This window comes from Callithrix jacchus, chromosome 7 (assembly GCF_049354715.1).
Source record: "Callithrix jacchus isolate 240 chromosome 7, calJac240_pri, whole genome shotgun sequence".
NCBI classification, from domain to species: Eukaryota; Metazoa; Chordata; class Mammalia; order Primates; family Cebidae; genus Callithrix; species Callithrix jacchus.
Window position 1 is genome coordinate 76522423 of NC_133508.1, and position 18069 is coordinate 76540491.

The 18069-nt window shown below is 52.7% G+C and overlaps 1 protein-coding gene across 5 annotated transcripts; it reads left to right on the top strand.

Moving 5' to 3' along the window:
- The first annotated feature begins 1956 nt into the window (after positions 1–1956).
- MFSD2A (MFSD2 lysolipid transporter A, lysophospholipid) lies at positions 1957–15629 on the top strand. Of its 5 annotated transcripts, none has more exons than XM_002806991.7 (14): positions 1957–2197; positions 3618–3752; positions 5225–5349; positions 10538–10661; positions 10798–10876; positions 11187–11344; positions 11958–12048; positions 12168–12289; positions 12444–12527; positions 12992–13075; positions 13167–13279; positions 13697–13840; positions 13932–14108; positions 15183–15629. In XM_002806991.7, the coding sequence occupies exons 1-14, from the start codon at positions 2105–2107 to the stop codon at positions 15244–15246; spliced, it is 1593 nt and encodes a 530-aa protein (XP_002807037.3). In that variant the 5' UTR covers positions 1957–2104; the 3' UTR covers positions 15247–15629. The 5 variants fall into 5 exon arrangements, with proteins under 5 accessions (XP_002807037.3, XP_035106854.1, XP_035106855.1 ...); XM_035250963.3 differs by having other exon boundaries at positions 3621–3752; XM_035250964.3 differs by having other exon boundaries at positions 1957–2191.
- The last annotated feature ends 2440 nt before the right edge of the window (positions 15630–18069 follow it).

Sequence of the window (18069 nt, forward strand, 5' to 3'; positions counted from 1 at the left end):
CCTCAGACTCCCTGGTTCCATCAGCTCACTGCAACCTCCAACTCCTTCATTCAAGTGATTCTTCTGCCTCGGCCTCCTGAGTAGCTGGGATTACAGGCATGTACCACCATGCCCAGCTAATTTTTTTATTGTTAGTAGAGATGGGGTTTTACCATGTTGGCCAGGAAGGTCTCCACCTCCTGACCTGGTGATTTGCCCGCCTCAGCCTCCCAAAGCGCTGGAATTACAGGCGTGAGCCACCGTGACAGGCCTAGGTAGTTACGATTAATATCACAGGGAGGTTAACTGAGTTGTTCAGTGTCAGCCCCACAGCTAGTAAATGGAGGCGCCTAGGGCTTTTCCTAACGGGCTCCTGTGTGCTTGTACCTTAGCAGGGGAAGACTGAACATTCATTCACTGAACATAATGAATCAGGCCCTAAGTAAGTTAGTGGGGATGCAGAAGTGAAAAAAGATGTGGTTCCTATATGAGGAGCTCATTGTCTGTTGGGGAATACAGATCACTTGTGATACAGTGTGCTTCTGTCGGAGAGAAGATTTGGGGGCTGGAAGGGATCATAGAGTGCACCTAGCTAACTGAGCCTGGAGAGGGGAAAAGAGACAACAGTGTCACACAACTTGTAGTCAAGGGGCCAGCCATTCCCTTTCCTCAGTATTCACTGCCTCACTTTGACTCTCTTCTGCTCAGCAGTGGCCAAGAACTGTGTGTCCAGATGGGATCTGCTAGGCGTATGAGGGAGCTTGGTGTAACCATGAGGCTGAAAGACCTTATCTCTCCTCCCTGCAATCAGAGATTTAGAGAAAGGAAAAAGGAGGCTGACATTAATAAGCACAGGAACCCGGTGGGTGGCCTTCGAGAGTTCCAGCAGCCCCTTCACTAATCAGAGACCTGGAAAGACTGGGGTCATGTTGACATAAGGGACTCACAGATGGAATTAAAGACTGTTCTTTTCTGGCATCTGTGCCTGCCCTCTGTTCCAAACTAACGTCCTCCCATCTTCTTTTGAGGATCACATTTCTGGGCATTCCCTTTTTCAAAACTTTCCCTGTTTCAACCCTTGGTGCCTCTGGAGCCTTGTGTCTCTCGGGCTTCTTGTTGGGGAGACACATACATCCCATTCAGTCTTCTGTAATTTATGCTAAGAGGGATAGAGCAGGGCTGTTGAGAGCAACTGCTTTGGAATCAAACAAAACCTTTCAGGCCCGCCCCTGTAACATAACAGTTGTTTCACTTCTCCAAGTTTCCCTTTCCTGTGCTGTAAAATGGGGATAATAATAGTACCACCCTCATTTGGTGGTTTTTGAGGGCCGAAAGGGATCACATGAAGCATGGAGGAAGCTATCCATAAAAGGCCACTGTTGTCCTAGTGTACTAGTGGGTGTAGCCCCAGCTTCTCTCCACTTGGGAGCTCCCTGACAGCCGGGGAACTGTTGCCTCATCTTTCTCCCCACTGCCCAGATGCCAAGGGCAGGAAGGGGGAATGCTGTGTCTTTGGGGAGGAGAGAAAAGCATCGGAAGGGTGTCAGCCTACATCCTCTAGCCTTGAGGGAGAAGGAGACACGTCCTGACTCCAGATTTTAAAGTGGGCTTCAGAGAGCCCCTACCTTTCTTAGGCCTGGGGGTCAGAAGTCATGGGTGGTAGGCCTGACTCGGGGAGAGTTGGACCTTGAGGACCTCGGGTACGTCGGGCAGATTACTCTCAGCCTGGGGCCTCGGTTTCCTCGTGCGTGTCTGGGAGGTCTCGCGGTCTGCTACTCAGATTGTGAGGAGCCAGCGCAGGCGGATGCCGGTTCCGGGGTTTGGAGAACGTGGCTCGGTGGCACTGAGCCGCCGGGCAAGGCAGGGGCGGGGAGGCGGGCGACGGGATTGGCTGGAGGCGGAGCAGCGGGGCTCGGGGATTGGTCAAACCGGAGGGGGCTGGGCCGAACTTTAGGAGGCGCGGACAGGGCGTGCAGCAGAGTGTGTGCCTCGCCTGCCAGCCGGCTTTGCTCGAGCGCGGCGACCGTGGCTAAGGCGGCCACGACGCGAGCCTGGGAGGAGCGGCGGCCTGCGGGGCAGAGGAGCATCCCGGGGACCCGGCCCCAGGCGGCGTGGCCCGCGGGTCATGGCCAAAGGAGAAGGCGCCGAGAGCGGCTCCGCGGCGGGGCTGCTGCCCACCAGCATCCTACAAGCCAGTGAACGCCCTGCCCAGGTGAAGGTGAGGGCCCGGCACCCCGCGTGGAGGGCGAGAAAAGGGGGTGGGCTGAAATGGGGAATCGGGGGCGTAGGGGGATCGGCCTGGTCAGGGGACCCTTGGATAGCCAGGGACAGGAAGCCTATGGGCCAGAGTGGGCCTGGGGTTGCCCGGGGGCAGGGGGCGACGGAGAAAGACTGTGGGCGCCATCGCCCCCCTTTACTCACCCGCACTCCACGCTCTGCGGAGGGGTTCTGCCGACAGCCCTTTGTGGTTCTCGGCTCTGCCTATCCGGTTTCGGTTTTTCGGTGCTGAGCGGCTGGGGTTTGCCGCCCCAAACGCCAGAGACGACCCTAGAAATCTGGGAAACTCCCCTTGGTTCCCCAACTCTCATCCCCTACCTCCCAATTCTGCTGTGAGGGCCGCTCATTCATAAGAACAAGAGCTCTGCTCTTAAAGGGGCCGCGTCCCTCAGGCATTTGTGTGAATGTGGGTGTTCGCGCGGGAACGATGCTTTGCGCCTGGAGACCATCAACCCCATCCCCAGCCGTGGGCACATATTGAAGGACCTAATAAAATCAGGCGGCACCCTAGGAAGGGATATCAGGCAATACATATCTTCGTGGGAGGTGACTGCCTTTTCCTTTTAATTTTATGAACTGATCCTTGGAAGGAGCCGGGTGAGCAATTATGCTGTTACTATGCATGAGTAATATCTACTTTCCCCGGGCAACCCAACCTCCCTAGTGCCCCACCCGGAGAGGGCCCAGGCCTGAACCTGGAGGCCTTTCCTCCCCTTTCCAGGCTCCTCTAGGAGCTCGGGGTTGGAGGGCGGTGGGACAGGAAGCTGGATAGGATAGGACAGTTCCTGGGTTTGCCTGAAGCTCTGGCTGCCTATGGGGGGTCAGGATGCTCCGGGACAGGTGGAACAGCTGCGCCTGCAGTCAGCTGGGCCCGGCCTCCCAGCTCTTTAGAGCTCTCATCAGGAGTAGGCAGGTGGATCCTGCCTCTGAGTCAGGGCGGGAGCCTGGGCTGGGCTCAGGCAGCTCTTGGCAGCAAGCGGATTTTCAGGTTGTGGCAGCTGGTGCCGGGTGGGGACAGGTCCGCTGCTGGAGCATGCTCCCCCTGAAACTTGGAAAGGAGCAGTGGCTGAGGCCTTGGGAGGAGTTCTTTAGGGATGGTGGGCTGATAAGTTTCCTTAGATTCTCTAGGAGGGAGGTGGCTTAGGGGCAACTTTCACACAAGTATGGATTCCCCTTTTCCAGGTTCCTAAGATTGGAGAGCACCTTTCTCTTGTAGAAAGTGGGATCTCCTGGGTAGGAACAGGTCAAAGCAGAGTTGCTTGTTCTGGTAGAATTGGCTGGAGGGTGGTCCTTCCTGTGGAACCTTGTAGGATGGAGACCAGGATCTTGGGCCTCTTTTCATCTTCTCCTCCTCTTCCCAGAAGGAACCAAAAAAGAAGAAACAACAGTTGTCCGTGTGCAACAAGCTTTGCTATGCAGTTGGGGGAGCCCCTTACCAGGTGACGGGCTGTGCCCTGGGTTTCTTCCTTCAGATCTACCTATTGGATGTGGCTCAGGTGAGTGGTCTAAGCCTTTGAGGGCTCCTTCAGCATCCTGAGGTGGGAAAGACTAGGCACCCTGGGTCAGTTCACTCAGTTTTCCCCATCTGTGAAATGGGACCAGAAATCACTACTTCGCTGCCTCTGAGAGTCAGTGGACAAGAAATGAGAACATCCTGGAAGGTATCTAGGAGGGGAGTCTTTCCACCCCAGAAGTCTTTGCTGGAAAAGCCTGGCTACTCCTCTTTGACTGGCAAGAGCAACAGAGCCTGAAGGGGTAGGTGGTAGAATGAGGGAGAATGGGGCCTGCTGGGGATGCTATTCTTGGAAGAGATTGGCACACTGTGTTCCTGGCTAGGAGATAGCTGGCTTGGCTCAGGGGCTGGTAGGTGTTGCCAGGCTCATGGATGAGATGCATTCCACCTTTACCTGAGGAGCAGAGGGGCCCTCAGGTGCTAGGCTAAGTTAGAGTGCACCAGTACACAGGGTCTTTGACTGGGAGGGGTACTTAGGGTGAAACATGGCTATTCTGTGCATTGGAAAGCCTTGGCCAGAAGTCTGGCATCCTGAGAATTCACCCTGTCTGGATGAGAGAGTGGGAGGCGGAATAGCCATGCCGACCAGGGCTCCTGCACTGGCCGTCTTCTCTATGTAGCATCTAACTTGGCAAGCAGCACATCTTAGTTGTATCTATTTACAGAGCAGGGACACTGAATTCCAGAAAGAAGAAAAAACTTCAGTAGCTAATTTTTTAATAACTCTCATGGGCTGGGCCTTGAGTGGGGTATAAATATGAGGAACGTGGAGTCAAAGTATAAACCTGTTGTAGTGGGTGTTAGAGCTGGGCTTGGGAGGTCAGACTGGGGAGACTCTGGTATGGGGAAAAATACCCACTTTGCAGAGCAAGAGCAAGAACAGGGCTTTGATGGATGAGGAGAAGTCTGGAGAGTCTGTATTTAGGGCCTAGGGGGGTTGGGGGAAGGAGGTTAGCTTGAGTAGATAGTGACAAGTACCTTTTTTAAAAGCATTTATAGACTCCTTCTTCCACATCCAAGATAGAGCTTGACCGTGTCAGATAGAGCTTATAATTCCCATTATACAGATGGGAACATTGAAGCACACTGTGTTCACCCTGTGAATGCTCATTCTGATAGCAGATGGTCAGGTGCTCAGGGCTGAGAGAGGGAGGGAAGGAAATGTTTGTGGATTCACTTGAATTGATGGAAATGTCTTCAAGGGCAGTGGAGGGAAGCCATTAAGGGGACAGATCTGGGAAAGCTTCTAAGAAGGTGCCGAGTGCTACTGTTATTGGAGAAACGCTATTGTCATGATTAACGAGGCAAGTGAAGATGTGTAAGGCCCACGTGGGAGCAGCTCAGGGTCACAAGGTTCTGGCTGAGACAGGGAGGGAGCCTCTGCTTCTGCCTTCCAATGACAGTTGAGGCAAGTAGAAGGATGAGGAAGTTGTCTTTTGCTTCTCCCCATTCCAGGTGGGCCCTTTCTCTGCCTCTATTATCCTGTTTGTGGGCCGAGCCTGGGATGCCATCACAGACCCCCTGGTGGGCTTCTGCATCAGCAAATCCTCCTGGACCTGCCTGGGTCGTCTTATGCCCTGGTGAGTAGAAGAAGCTCTTTCGAGGTGGCACAAGGCAGGACTTCCAGCATATCTGTTCCTTGGTCCTTCTAGCTGTCTTGTCACAGGCTGGGGGCTGAGGAGAAGGGAGGAGGCAAAAGCCCAAGGGTTGTTGAAACTCCATTCGAGGCATCAGCTACCCAGAGCATGGGCACTGGAATACTCAGCCAGTTCACTTCCAGGCCAGCCAAAGGGCTAGGCTGGGCAGCTCTGGCCTCATTCCTCCCCAGGATCCACTCATTCCCCTTGGTGAAGCTGGAATTCTGAATTCTCCTACTCTATCACTCTGGAGCCAGCCTGCCTGGGCTTCTTTTCTTTTCTTTCTTTCTTCTTTCCTTCTTTCTTTCCCTCCTTCCTTCCTTCCTCTTTCTCTCTCTCTCTTTCTTTCTTTCTTTCATCTCTCTGTATCACCCAGGCTGGAGTGCAGTGATGTGATGGTCACTCACTGTAGCCTAGAATACCTGAGCTCAACTGATCGTCTCACCTCAGCCTTCCTAGTAGTTGGGACTACAGGCAGTGCCACCACACCTGGCTCATTTTAAAAAATTATTGTTGTAGAGACAGGGTCTCACTATGTTGCCCAGGCTGGTCTTGAACTTCTGAGCTCAAGGAGTCCTCCCACCCCAGCCACTCAAAGTGTTAGGATTACAGGCATGAACCACCAGGCCCGGCCCCTGCCCTGGTTTAAATCCCAGTTTCCCTACTTACAGCTGAGTCACTTCACATCTCTGAGTCTCAAGTTTCTTCATCTGTAAAATGGGGATAATAATTATGCCTATCTCACAGAGTTGTGGTGAGGATTGTTAGTTTTTATTATTTGATGTTAGAACAGTGCCTGGCTTAATTCTCCTTCATAAGGTCGATATAATCTTGAGACTTAAATAAGTTGATACTAAATATCAAGCACTGCTTGGGACACTAAGCGCTATGATGATCACATCAGGGCAGCTCAGCAGGAGAGCTGGCATGCAGTCCCTCGTACAGGCCACACCAAGGGAACTGCGGAGTCCTGGGCTGGGAATCAGACTTCAGGCGCAGCCTGCTGCATCTCTACCTCCCAGTGGGACCCTCCTGACAGTGCAGTCATATATAACTTGGCACCCCGAGTAGGGGGTGGGGTAATACCTGGAATGGGGTAGCAAACCCATAACCTTTGGCACCTTGGATGACGTAAATTACCTTTTCCCTTGGTACAAAGCCTGTGCTACTCAGCTTCAGGCTGTGGGGCAAGGTAGGGGGAGGTGGTGCCACAGATCAGACGGCAGGGGAGACACACAGAACAGGCTGTCAGGCCGGGGCTCTGGTTCCCTCCAGGACATCCTGCTTCAGGGCGTGGGGGGGCATACCCCTTTCATCTCCAGCACATCCAGGCTTAAGTGGGCGCCTTCCTGCCCCAGGGGAGCCCATACCTGGCCTCCGGCCTTCAAAGCTCTTCCCGAAACCCCTGTCCCCGCCACAGCTTCCTTTCCCACGAGGCCCCCCACCCACCCCAATCCTGCCAGTCCCTGGCTAAGGCCCATGTTGGAGCCTTTGATCCAGTCTTCAGGGCTGGGGGCAGGACAGCCTGCCTTACCTGTGCAGGGTGCTCAGGGCTCCCCCGGCGCCAGCCCATGAGACTTGGCCCAGTGCCTGCCTCCCTGGCAGCCAGTGGAAGGCGGGGCTCTGCTGCCACATCTCCTCATGAGGCCCAGCCAATGGGAGGTGGCTGCTGGGCCAGCCCCATGCAGGCCGGGTTACTCCCAGTCACACTGGGTTCCTCAGAGCAGCTGCTCAGCTGCCTATGAGCAGAGGATGGAATGTTTGACCAAGGCTGACGAGGAGCTCTTGTTCCCTGAGGAGACAGATTCAGGAGAGGTGGAGGCGGGCAGGCCCTCCCTGTGGGGTGTGGGAGCTAGGGGACTCTTGCTGGGCAGGTGTGGCAGCCAGTGTGGGGAAGTTGCTGGCACCCTTCAGGCTGGTTTCAGATCTAGCAGGTGCCTGTGTGCGTGAGTCCTGTGTCTGGCAGCGCCTGTGTATTCATGCATGTGGGATGGCTCATGGGCTAAGGTCTGCTGTACCTATGACCTCCCTGTCCAAACTTTTGTTTCCTTCTTGTGGAGAATAGGATCTGACTGTGTTGCTCTGGCTGGCCTCAAACTCCTAGGCTCAAGCTATTCCCCTGTCTCTTCCTCCCTAAGTGCTGGGATTTGAGGTATGAGCCACCATGCCAGGCCAGACCTCCCCATCCATACCACCTGGCTCCTCCTCAGTCCAGGCCTGAAGACCTGGAACCCCCTTTCCATTCAGTGTAGGAAGAAACTGTGCCTGTCAGGGTTCATGAGCCCTGTAGCCCTCTCCTCCTGGGCTTCTCCTCCTTCAGGGCAGCCCCTGCTCTGAGCCTACATTCAAGTCCTCTTCTTCAAACCAGAAAGACTTTACTTTTTCTTTTTTTAATTAAAAAAAAATATATATATATATATAGAGAGAGAGAGAGAGAGTGAGAGAGAGAGAGAGTCTTGCTATGTTGTCCTGGCTGGTCTTAAACTCCCAACCTCAAGCAGTGTTCCTGCCTCAGCCTCTTAAAGTGCTGGGATTACAGGTTTAAGCCACCTTTCCTGGCCAAACCAGAAAAACTTTGACAGTCACTTTTCCTGGAGTTCTTGGGGCCACTGTGTGAGAGGCCAGGTGTCAGCAGGGTCTCATGGGGAAGCTGAGATACAGCAGCTGGGCCTGAGTTCTCCTTCCCAGCCCCGGCTTTTGGCGGCTCCCCTGGTGTGGGACGAGTTACACACGTGCACTAGTTATGAATGCCAATTCTCCTGCTGAGCTTCTCTGATGAGATCATGATAGCACTCAGTGTCCCAAACAGTTTGACATTTTAGTATCGACCAAGTCTGAAAGTTACTTCAATCCTGTAAACTAGAACCAAGCCGCCTCCAGTGGCCTTTCGGGAGTCCATTTCTACTTCTGCGTCATCTCCTAATTCCATCTTCCCTGCTCTCCTCACTCCAGCCCTCCTGGCCTTGCTCTTCCTCTTCTGAGGACCTTTGCACCAACTATTCCCTTTGCCAGGCCCACTCTTGCCTCAGGTGACTGCAAGGCTGACTCCCTCCTCTCATTCAGACCTTGGCACAGATGCCACCTTCCCAGTGAGGCCTACCCTGACCACCCAGTTGTGACCTGCACCCTTATTCTAGTCCCCTGGGGCCAGTTTTATTCCTTTTCTTCATGGCAATCATCTCCCAACATGTTCTATAACCTTTTCGTAAAACTCTGATAAACATAAAATTTACCATAATCATTAAAAAATGTTTCAGAGACAGGATCTTGCTATGTTGCCCAGGCTGGACTCAAACTCCTGGGGGAAAACAATCCCTTTCCTCAGTTTCCCAAGTAGCTGGGACAACGGGCATGTGCCACTGCCATTATAGCCATTTTCAAGGGTACAGTTCAGTGGCATTTTTTTTTTTTTTACAGCAGGCATACAAACCTGTTGGTTCTCGAATATTTCTTTTTTGGGCAGTGCAGTTTCAACATTCCACATTAAGGATGTAATAATCAGGAGTCTTTTTATTTTTGAGACAGGGTCTCACTCTGTCACCCAGGCTGGAGTGCAGTGGTGTGATCTTGGCTCACTGCAACCTCTGCCTCCTGGGTTCAAGTGATTCTGCTGCCTCAGTCTCCTGAGTAGCTGAGATTACAGGTGTGCACCACCATGCCCAGCTAATTTTTTGTAGTTTGAGTAGAGATGGGGTTTGTTGGCCAGGCTGGTCTCGAGCTCCCGACCTCAGGTGATCCACCCACCTTGGTCTCCCAAAGTGCTGGGATTACAGGTGTGAGCCACCGCGCCCAGCCTAAGTACATTCACTTTGTCGCCACCATCACCACCATCCTCCCAAAGTGAAGCTCTGTACATACCAGACACTAATTCCCCATTCCCCTCTCCCCACATCCCCTAGCAGCCACTATTCGACTTTCTTCATGAATTTGACCACTCTCAGTTCCTCATGAGTGAAATCACACAATATTTATCTTTTTGTGTATGGCTGATTTTCCTTGGCTTAGTGTCCTCAAGGTTCATCTATGTTGTAGCATGTGTCAGAATTTTATTCCTTATGAAGGTTAAATGATATATATAACTTTTAAATTATGTAAACTTTTCTGTTTGCCAGCTAGTTTGTAAGTTCTACAAGGGCAATGATTTTTTTTAATCTGTTCTCTGGTATATCCTAAGTAATTAGAATAGCACCCAGCCCATAGTTGGAACATAATCTTTCTTAGGTAATGCTGAGTGTAAGTTATGTGCTATTACTACTCTCACTTCACAAATCAGGAAATGAGCTTCAGATAATTTAAATAACTTCCCAAGACTACGTTTTATAGTCAGTGGAGCTAGAATCAAATCCCTGAAGAGTGGCTTAAAAGGCCTTTCACGTTACTATGGTCTGTGCTGCCTTGCTGCACTGATGCCATGGAGTTAGTGCATCCTGATGTCTAACCCCTTGTGATGGCGTGAAACTCACATGGGGAAGGCAGACGTTTGCCCACCTGGGCCCTCAGCTTTCCTTCACCTGGAGCTGGCCTCTCTCCATCACACCAGCTTCCCTGTGTGTGTGACTGATGTGTGTGTGAATGGGGTGTGTGTGTGTGACTAGCATGTGTGAATGAGGTGTGTGTGTGAATGAATGACATGTGTGTGAATGGTGTGTGTGAATGGGGATGTGTGTGAATGGTGTGTGTGAATGGGTGTGTGTGGATGGTGTGTGTGTATTAATGGGTATGTGTGTGACTGGTGTGTGTGTGAATGGGCATGTGTGTGAATGGAAGGTGTGTGTGAATGGGGTGTGCTCACATGAGAACACAGGGATTAGGGCTGCTCCTTTCTCTGCCTCCTTGCCTGGCCACCTGAGGTCTTGGACTCCTGTCACCTCTCTCTGCCCATTAGAGGCTGCCTGTAGATGAGACTCAGGGTCTGACCTCACACCCCATGTCTAGGATTTCAGTCTAGGGGCCCAGTTTCCATCTGCCATTCTGGGCTTGGCCGTCAGCCACTTCCCAGAGGCCCCAGGGTGGGTGGATTCCGCAGGAGGACAGGGAAGGAAGGAAGACCCTATCAGGCACAGCAGTCTGGGCTGGGCCTGGCTCCTGGGCTCCGGCCTCCAGCCTCCACTCACACCCTCCTCTTCCTCAGGATCATCTTCTCCACACCCCTGGCCGTCATAGCCTACTTCCTCATCTGGTTCGTGCCTGACTTCCCACAGGGCCAGACCTATTGGTACCTGCTTTTCTATTGCCTCTTTGAGACGCTGGTCACGGTGAGTGTGGGGACCTCCCCTGGGTGTTTCTAGGGGCCAGGAGGAGGGCGGTCCTTGGAGCCCCCAGGGTTGGTGCCGTAAGCTACACTGGTGAGTCCGTCCGCCTGACCGGCCAAGGGCCTGTCTTCCATGCCAGTGTTTCCACGTTCCCTACTCGGCTCTTACCATGTTCATCAGCACCGAGCAGACTGAGCGGGATTCGGCCACCGCGTATCGTGAGTCTCTCCCCAGCCCACCTGACCCCACCCTCCAGGGACCCTCTAGCCACACTTCTTCCTTTGTGGACCCAGTTCTTTATTCTGCTCTAGAGTGTGGGTGTGAAACCATCTTAAAAATGAGTCAATGCCCTTATTGTTCAGGTGAAACCTGGAGAGGTGCACATGTGTTTAGGCCAAGGTGTCCCCTGCCCCACCATCTCTACCCACCCTGCCTGGAACTACAGCTGGGTTCCCATCCATCTGACCTTCCTCCCTGGGCCCACGATCCATGAGGCACCTCCAAAACACCTCCTTTTCTCCTGTCCAGGGATGACTGTGGAAGTGCTGGGCACAGTGCTGGGCACGGCGATCCAGGGGCAAATTGTGGGCCAAGCAGACATGCCTTGTTTCCAGGACCACAATAGCTCTGCAGAGGCTTCACAAAGTACCAACCGTACACATTACATCACCTCACACAGAGAAACGGTGAGGCCCCAGGCAGGGCAGGGATTTGGGGAGATGAGGAACAGCGAGGTGATTTGTAGTCATCCTGAAGATAGCAACAGCTAGTGTTTATTAAATAAATGTTGGGCATTTGGTATACATAACAATTAATAGACCCAATATACCTACTTTGCAGAAAAGGAAACTGAAACTTAGAGAGGCTGAGTAAATTGCCTACAGTCATAAAGTTAGTGAATTACAGAGATTACGGAAGATTTGAATTCTGGTCTGTCAGACCCCACAGCCTGTTTTTTTTTTTTTTCTTTTGTTATTATTTGTAGACATGGGGTCTTGCCAAGTTGCCCAGGCTGGCCTCAAACTCTTGGGCTTAAGCGATCCTCCTGCCTCGGCCTTCCAAAGTGCTAGGATTATAGGCATGAAGGCTGAACCCAGCCAGCCTGGTTTCTTGGTGACTCCTAACTGTCCAGCCTTGGGAAGCAACAGCAGGCCTGGGACGATCCTCCCATTTCACAGATAGAGAAAGCTCTCCAGGGGAGGAACTGGCCCAAGGTCATTGAGTGGGGCCACTGGGACTGGGAGTGCTGGAATGAGCTCAGACTGACTGTCCTTGTATGTCGCCTTCACCTCCTTATAGCAAAATGCATACCTGCTGGCAGCGGGGGTCATTGCCTCTATCTATGTCATCTGTGCTGTCATCCTGACCCTGGGTGTGCGGGAGCGGAGAGGTAAGGGGGTGCCTAGGAAGGGGTGCAGGTGCCAGCATAGGTGGCTGTGTCTTTCTGCCTGGCCCTCAGGCTTTGGGAGGGGCTTCTGCTCCTTCCTCACTGTCCCCTCTGGCCTCCAGAACCCTATGAGGCCCAGCAGACTGAGCCGATCGCCTACTTCCAGGGCCTCCGGCTGGTCATGAGCCACGGCCCATACATCAAGTTGATTACCGGCTTCCTCTTCACCTCCTTGGCTTTCATGGTGAGTAGGGGTCTGACATGCTCAGCCTAAGAAGGGGGTGTAATGGGAGTGGGATGAGCAGAGCTCTCTGGATCATAGGGGACGTATGGGGGAGGCTCAGCCCTGGCATCACCTCCTTCATTGCATTTCCTTCCCTACCTTGCCCCATGCCCAGCTGGTGGAGGGGAACTTTGTCTTGTTTTGCACCTATACCTTGGGCTTCCGCAACGAATTCCAGAATCTACTCCTGGCCATCATGGTGAGTGTGGGGCCTGAGCCGGGGCGGACAGGCTGGGCTAAAGCAGAATAGGCTATGGGATGGTTCTTGGGACAGGCAGAGGACGTTTCTCAGGCTGGCCTGAAGTCATGAAAGGATAAGGGAGGCTTCTCGGAATATTTGGTTGGACCTCACCTAGGTAGGACTGTGAGAGAAAGAGTTTGAGGTGAGATGTTCAAGTAGAGAGCACAGCAAAAGCAAGGGTGAGGACACGAGGACACCAGGAGCTTTGCTAAGGTTTGAGAGGGCAGCAGACGAGGTGGGCCTGGAGAGGCTCTGAGCTCCCCTGGGGAGCTATCAAAGGTGCCTGTCAACTTCCTTGCTGCTCACATGATATCATCTGGATGCTCTTGGGCAGGGCTGGAAGCCCCTTTGGGGTTCCGGGAAGGGCAGGAAGAGCCCTGTGGCTCTAAACCACCTCCCTTTAACCTTTTGTCCATCCACAGCTCTCCGCTACCTTCACCATTCCCATCTGGCAGTGGTTCCTGACCCGGTTTGGCAAGAAGACAGCTGTCTATGTTGGGATCTCAGTGAGTGGGGCTGAAGGGCAGAGCCTGGGATGAGTTGGGATGTCTGGTGGGAACCTCCCAGCTGACTCATCTTTCTGCACCCCTCCCCCAGTCAGCAGTACCATTTCTCATCTTGGTGGCCCTTATGGAGAGTAACCTCATTGTCACATATGTGGTAGCTGTGGCAGCTGGCATCAGTGTGGCAGCTGCCTTCTTATTACCCTGGTAGGTATATACAGGCCCCCTCCTCGGGTGTCTCTGGCCCCTAGTCCCCAGCTTTGAAGCTCCTTGGGGAGAGTTCTGTGGGGGTTTCTCCCATAAGCCATTCTGTAGTTCAAGATTGGGAGTGGGGAAGGTCTGTCCTGTACAATTGTACAGGTAGTGAACTTTGCAAGGACACCTAGTCAGAGTGAAAAAATGGGGGCTCTATTCTGGCCTGTGCTCCACTTGCCAAGCTGAGTTCCTGCAGGCAGGGGTACTTCCTCTTGGAGCAAGAGGCCTTCTCTTATTCGTATGAAGGCGCCATCTCCTCACTGAGCTGTGTGCCCGTGGTACTGCAAGCTTCTAGAAGGCCACCTCTTCTCATTAACACACAGGCCCACCAGGTGGGTCAGTCCTCATGGCTGTCACCACTCTACACAGGTCCATGCTGCCTGACGTCATTGATGACTTCCATCTGAAGCAGCCCCACTTCCATGGAACCGAGCCCATCTTCTTCTCCTTCTATGTCTTCTTTACCAAGTTTGCCTCTGGAGTGTCACTGGGCATTTCCACCCTCAGTCTCGAGTGAGTGAGGTGGAGACCTGGGGCAGGACTGAGCAGGGCCAGGCCCCAGGCGCCCCATCTTCACCACTCTCCTGCCCCCTGGGTCCTACAGCTTTGCAGGGTACCAGACCCTTAGCTGCTCCCAGCCGGAACGTGTTAAGTTTACACTGAACATGCTCGTGACCATGGCACCCATAGTTCTCATCCTGCTGGGCCTGCTGCTCTTCAAACTGTACCCCATTGATGAGGAGAGGCGGCGGCAGAATAAGAAAGCCTTGCAGGCACTGAGGTGAGTGGGGAAGGGGCAGGATGCTGGAGAAGGGGACGTCATCTCGTCTAAGCCCTCAATTTGTGCCTCCTGTGGCCAAGTCCAGACTCACCCCTGCAGGTCTTCTCTGGACAGCGCTAACACTTAAGTACACGCCAGGCACCCTGTTGAGTAGTCTTACCTTTATTCAGCAAATACTGGCTGGGCGCAGTGGCTCACACCTGTAATCCCAGCACTTTGGGAGGCCGAGGTGGGCGGATCACAAGGACAGGAGTTTGTGACCAGCCTGACTAACATGGTGAAACCCGTCTCTACTAAAAATACAAAATTAGCCAGGTGCGGTGGCACATGCCTGTAATCCCAGCTATTCAGGAAGCTGAGGCAGGAGAATCGCTTGAACCCAGGAGGGGAAGGTTGCAGTAAGCTGAGATCATGTCATTGCACTCCAGCCTGGGCGACAAGAGTGAAACTCCATCTCAATAAATAAATAAATAAATAAAACAAATACGTCCTGGCTGCCTACTGTGCACTAGGCATTGATTGCTGTAGTAACCAGGACAAAAATCTCTGCCCTTAAGGAGCTTGTTATAGGACACATGCATCCATGACCTCCCATACCCCTCCAACAACCCTAAGTATCAGGTTCTTCAGGTTCCCCCTCTGCAGGTGAAGAAGCTGAGATTTCAGCAGGGGTACCTGGCCCAGCTGAAAGGGACGGAGCTGGGATTTGAGCCTCAGCATTCCAGGTCCAGAGCCTGCACTCTTTATCAGCCTCCTGGCATGCAGGACCTCGAGTGTGGTCTGAACCCTGCATTTGGGGAAACCAGGGGGCAGAGTGGAGTGAGTCATGCCAGCCCATCAGACAGCCCAGGCGAGGGTGTAGTTCTGGGGTTTGCGGTGCCCTGTGTGCAGCAAGGACAGTATACAGACCAACCAGCAGTTTCTGGACTGAAAGTGGGAATGAGCAAACTCTGTGTCCTGTGGTTCACTTTAGTCCGACAGCAGGCCCAAGATCACATGAGGAAGGAGGCAGGTGGGGCTGGGGAGGGGTAAGGATGGATACTTCCTCCAACTCATCTCCTCTGGCTCTTGCAGGGATGAAGCCAGCAGCTCTGGCTGCTCAGAAACAGACTCCACAGAGCTGGCTAGCATCCTCTAGGGCCCACCACGTTGCCCGAAGCTACCACGCAGACCACATGAGGGATCAGGACCTGTCTGCCCACTTGCTGAGCAGCTGGACTGCAGGTGCCAGGAAAGGAACTGAAGGCTCAAGAAGGTGGCCCAGGACACTTGCTGTGCTCACTGCGGGGTTGGCTGCTCTGTGGCCTCCTGCCTCCCCTCTGCCCGCCCATGGGGCCGAGCCCTGGGGCTGCCACTGTGAATATGCCAAGGACTGCTCGGGCCTAGCCTGGAACACTAATGTAGAAACCTTTTTTTTACAGAACCTAATTAATAACTTAATGACTGTACATAGCAATATGTGTGTATGTATATGTCTGTGAGCTATTAATGTTATTAATTTTCATAAAAACTGGAAAACTGCCTGTTTCTCTCTGTGTCCTCAGCCACTTACTGAGCTCTTCTGCCTTAAGACTTAGTTAGGACACACTGAGCCCCAGATGCCACTGGGTGGGGGAAAACATGTCTGAAGGTGTGGCTGGAGTGCAGTGGTACAATCTTGGCTTACTCGCAATCTGTCTCCCAGGTTTAGGCAATCCTGCTTCACCCTCCCGAGTAGCTAGGACTATAGGTGTGTACCTCCACACCTGGCCGATTTTTAAATTTTGTGGAGAGATGGGGGTCTCACTATACTGCCCAGGCCAGTTCTTCCCATTGGATTCCAGCAATCCTCCCACATTAGCCTCCCAAAGTAGTGGGATCACAGGTGTGAGCCACTGCACCCGGCCTCTTGCTAAGTCAGGACTGTTTCTATTCAAAATATAAGATAGCTGGGCATGGTGGAAGGTGCCTGTAATCCCAGCTACTTTGGAGGCTGAGGCAGAAGACTCGCTTGAACTCAGGAGGCGAAGGTTGCAGTGACCTGAGATCGTGCCACTGCATTCTAGCCTGGGTGACAGAGTGAGACTGTGTTAAAAAAAAAAAAAAAAAAGAGAGAGAGAAAGATAAGAACACTCCAGTGTAGAGAGGGATTTAGCTAAAGTCACATAGCCTTGAGTGACCTAATTGGAATTTCATCCCAACTCTGTAAGACTCCAGTACCATAATCACCACTACCTACTTCCCTATGCCTGAGAATGACCAGGGACCAGCAGACAGACACTTGCCCTGGCTGTGCCGGTGCACTGTGCCTCCTGCCTGGTGTATGCGTGAGCCTACAGGGCTGGCAGGGCTGGGGGCCAATGGTGTCCCTGGAGACCTGTGGTTCTTTTTCCACAACTGTTATTGATGGTATTGAAAGGTGAGAATATACCTGCTGGATGTGTGTATCAGATGAGGGAGGATCTCACCACGGATACACTGGTGACAAAGTGAAACGAAACAAATACCTCCGGTGAGGAACAGGGTGGTGGAGAAAGCCTGGTTGGGAACACTAGGTGATTTCCACGGTGTAAATAACTCCCACTGTAGCCACTTGCAGTACGAGTTATCTTGGATAGTTTGCAGGAAGAAGGTGAGGAGATCAGAGTAGCTTGGATAGTCCTTTCTGCAAACTATCCAAGATAACACAGCTCTCCTGTTTAGAAACATTTCTGTAAGCTGGGGGTAGTGGCTTGGCCTGTAATCCCAGCTACTGGGGAGGCTGAGTTGTGAGGATTGTGAGACCAGGGGTTTAAGACCACCCTGGGCAACATAGTGAGACCCTGACTCTATTAAAGAAAAAACAATCAGCCAGTGTGGTGGCTTGCACCTTATAGTTCCAGCTACTCAGGCGGCTGAAGCAGGAGGATCTCTTGAACACAGGAGCCTGAGGCTGCAGTGACCTACGATCGCACCACTGCACTCCATCCTGGGGAACAGAAGGAGACCTGTCTCAAACAAAACAAAAAGTTTCCTAGAAACCCTTCTGTGAGTTCCTGTCTGAGACCCCTACTGACCTCCCCAGGCCCAGATCTGGATGCCACTCTTCTTGCAGGTCACCTGGCTGGCCCTGGGATACACCTGCTTCAGCTCCACTGGCAGACACCCATCCAATGTGTCTTGACTCCAGCAAGCCTCTCTGAAGCAGTCCCTGTCCCTCTGCCCTTTGGATACCTCTAAGGGTTCGTCCACTTCATCAAGGTCTCCCATACCGAGCCCAGGGCCAGGCATGGTGGGGTGAGGCAGGCACGGGGATCTGAGTGAATGGGAGCTGTGAGAAGAGCAGGCTTTGTCTGGGCGTCAGACCTACTCCCACTGGCCCACTATGACGCTTCTCTCCAGGTCACAATTTCCCCAAAACATCCTATGGGGATTTATACTTGAACCCCCTTGTTTCTCTCCAGTTTAACACTCACAGAAAATTGCTCTCCTCTTCCAAGATCCCCTGTGGAATTCATGGAGGCTGCTTTGGGGATGGGTAGATGGCTGAAGAGGGAAAGCAATGTCTCTTGGGTCGTTGGCTACTCTAGGTCCCTTCTGGACAGATCATACCTACTTATTCTTTGGGAGGAGAGCCAGATTGACTTCCTCTGTGCTTGCATCCAGCATGACTACAACAAACCCTGCCTCTCCCTCTTCACTCTGCCCTGCTGCCTTGTCTCGCCACCCGCACAGCCCACCCACACCTCTGCCAAGGACCAGCTGCAGCTTTAGTGCCACCTTCTGGAAGAAAGGAGCAACACCTCCACATTTCAAATAAGGAATTCCAGATCTGCCACTGTTTTGGAATATCAATTCCGTTGATCCAAACAGGTATTTACAATGAGTCTACTATATGTCAGACACCAACTAGGCTCTGAGGATGAACTGGTAAACAAAATAGAGCTTGCATTCTCGGTGGGGATCCATGACAACTAAATAATTTCAGATTGTAGTAAGCACC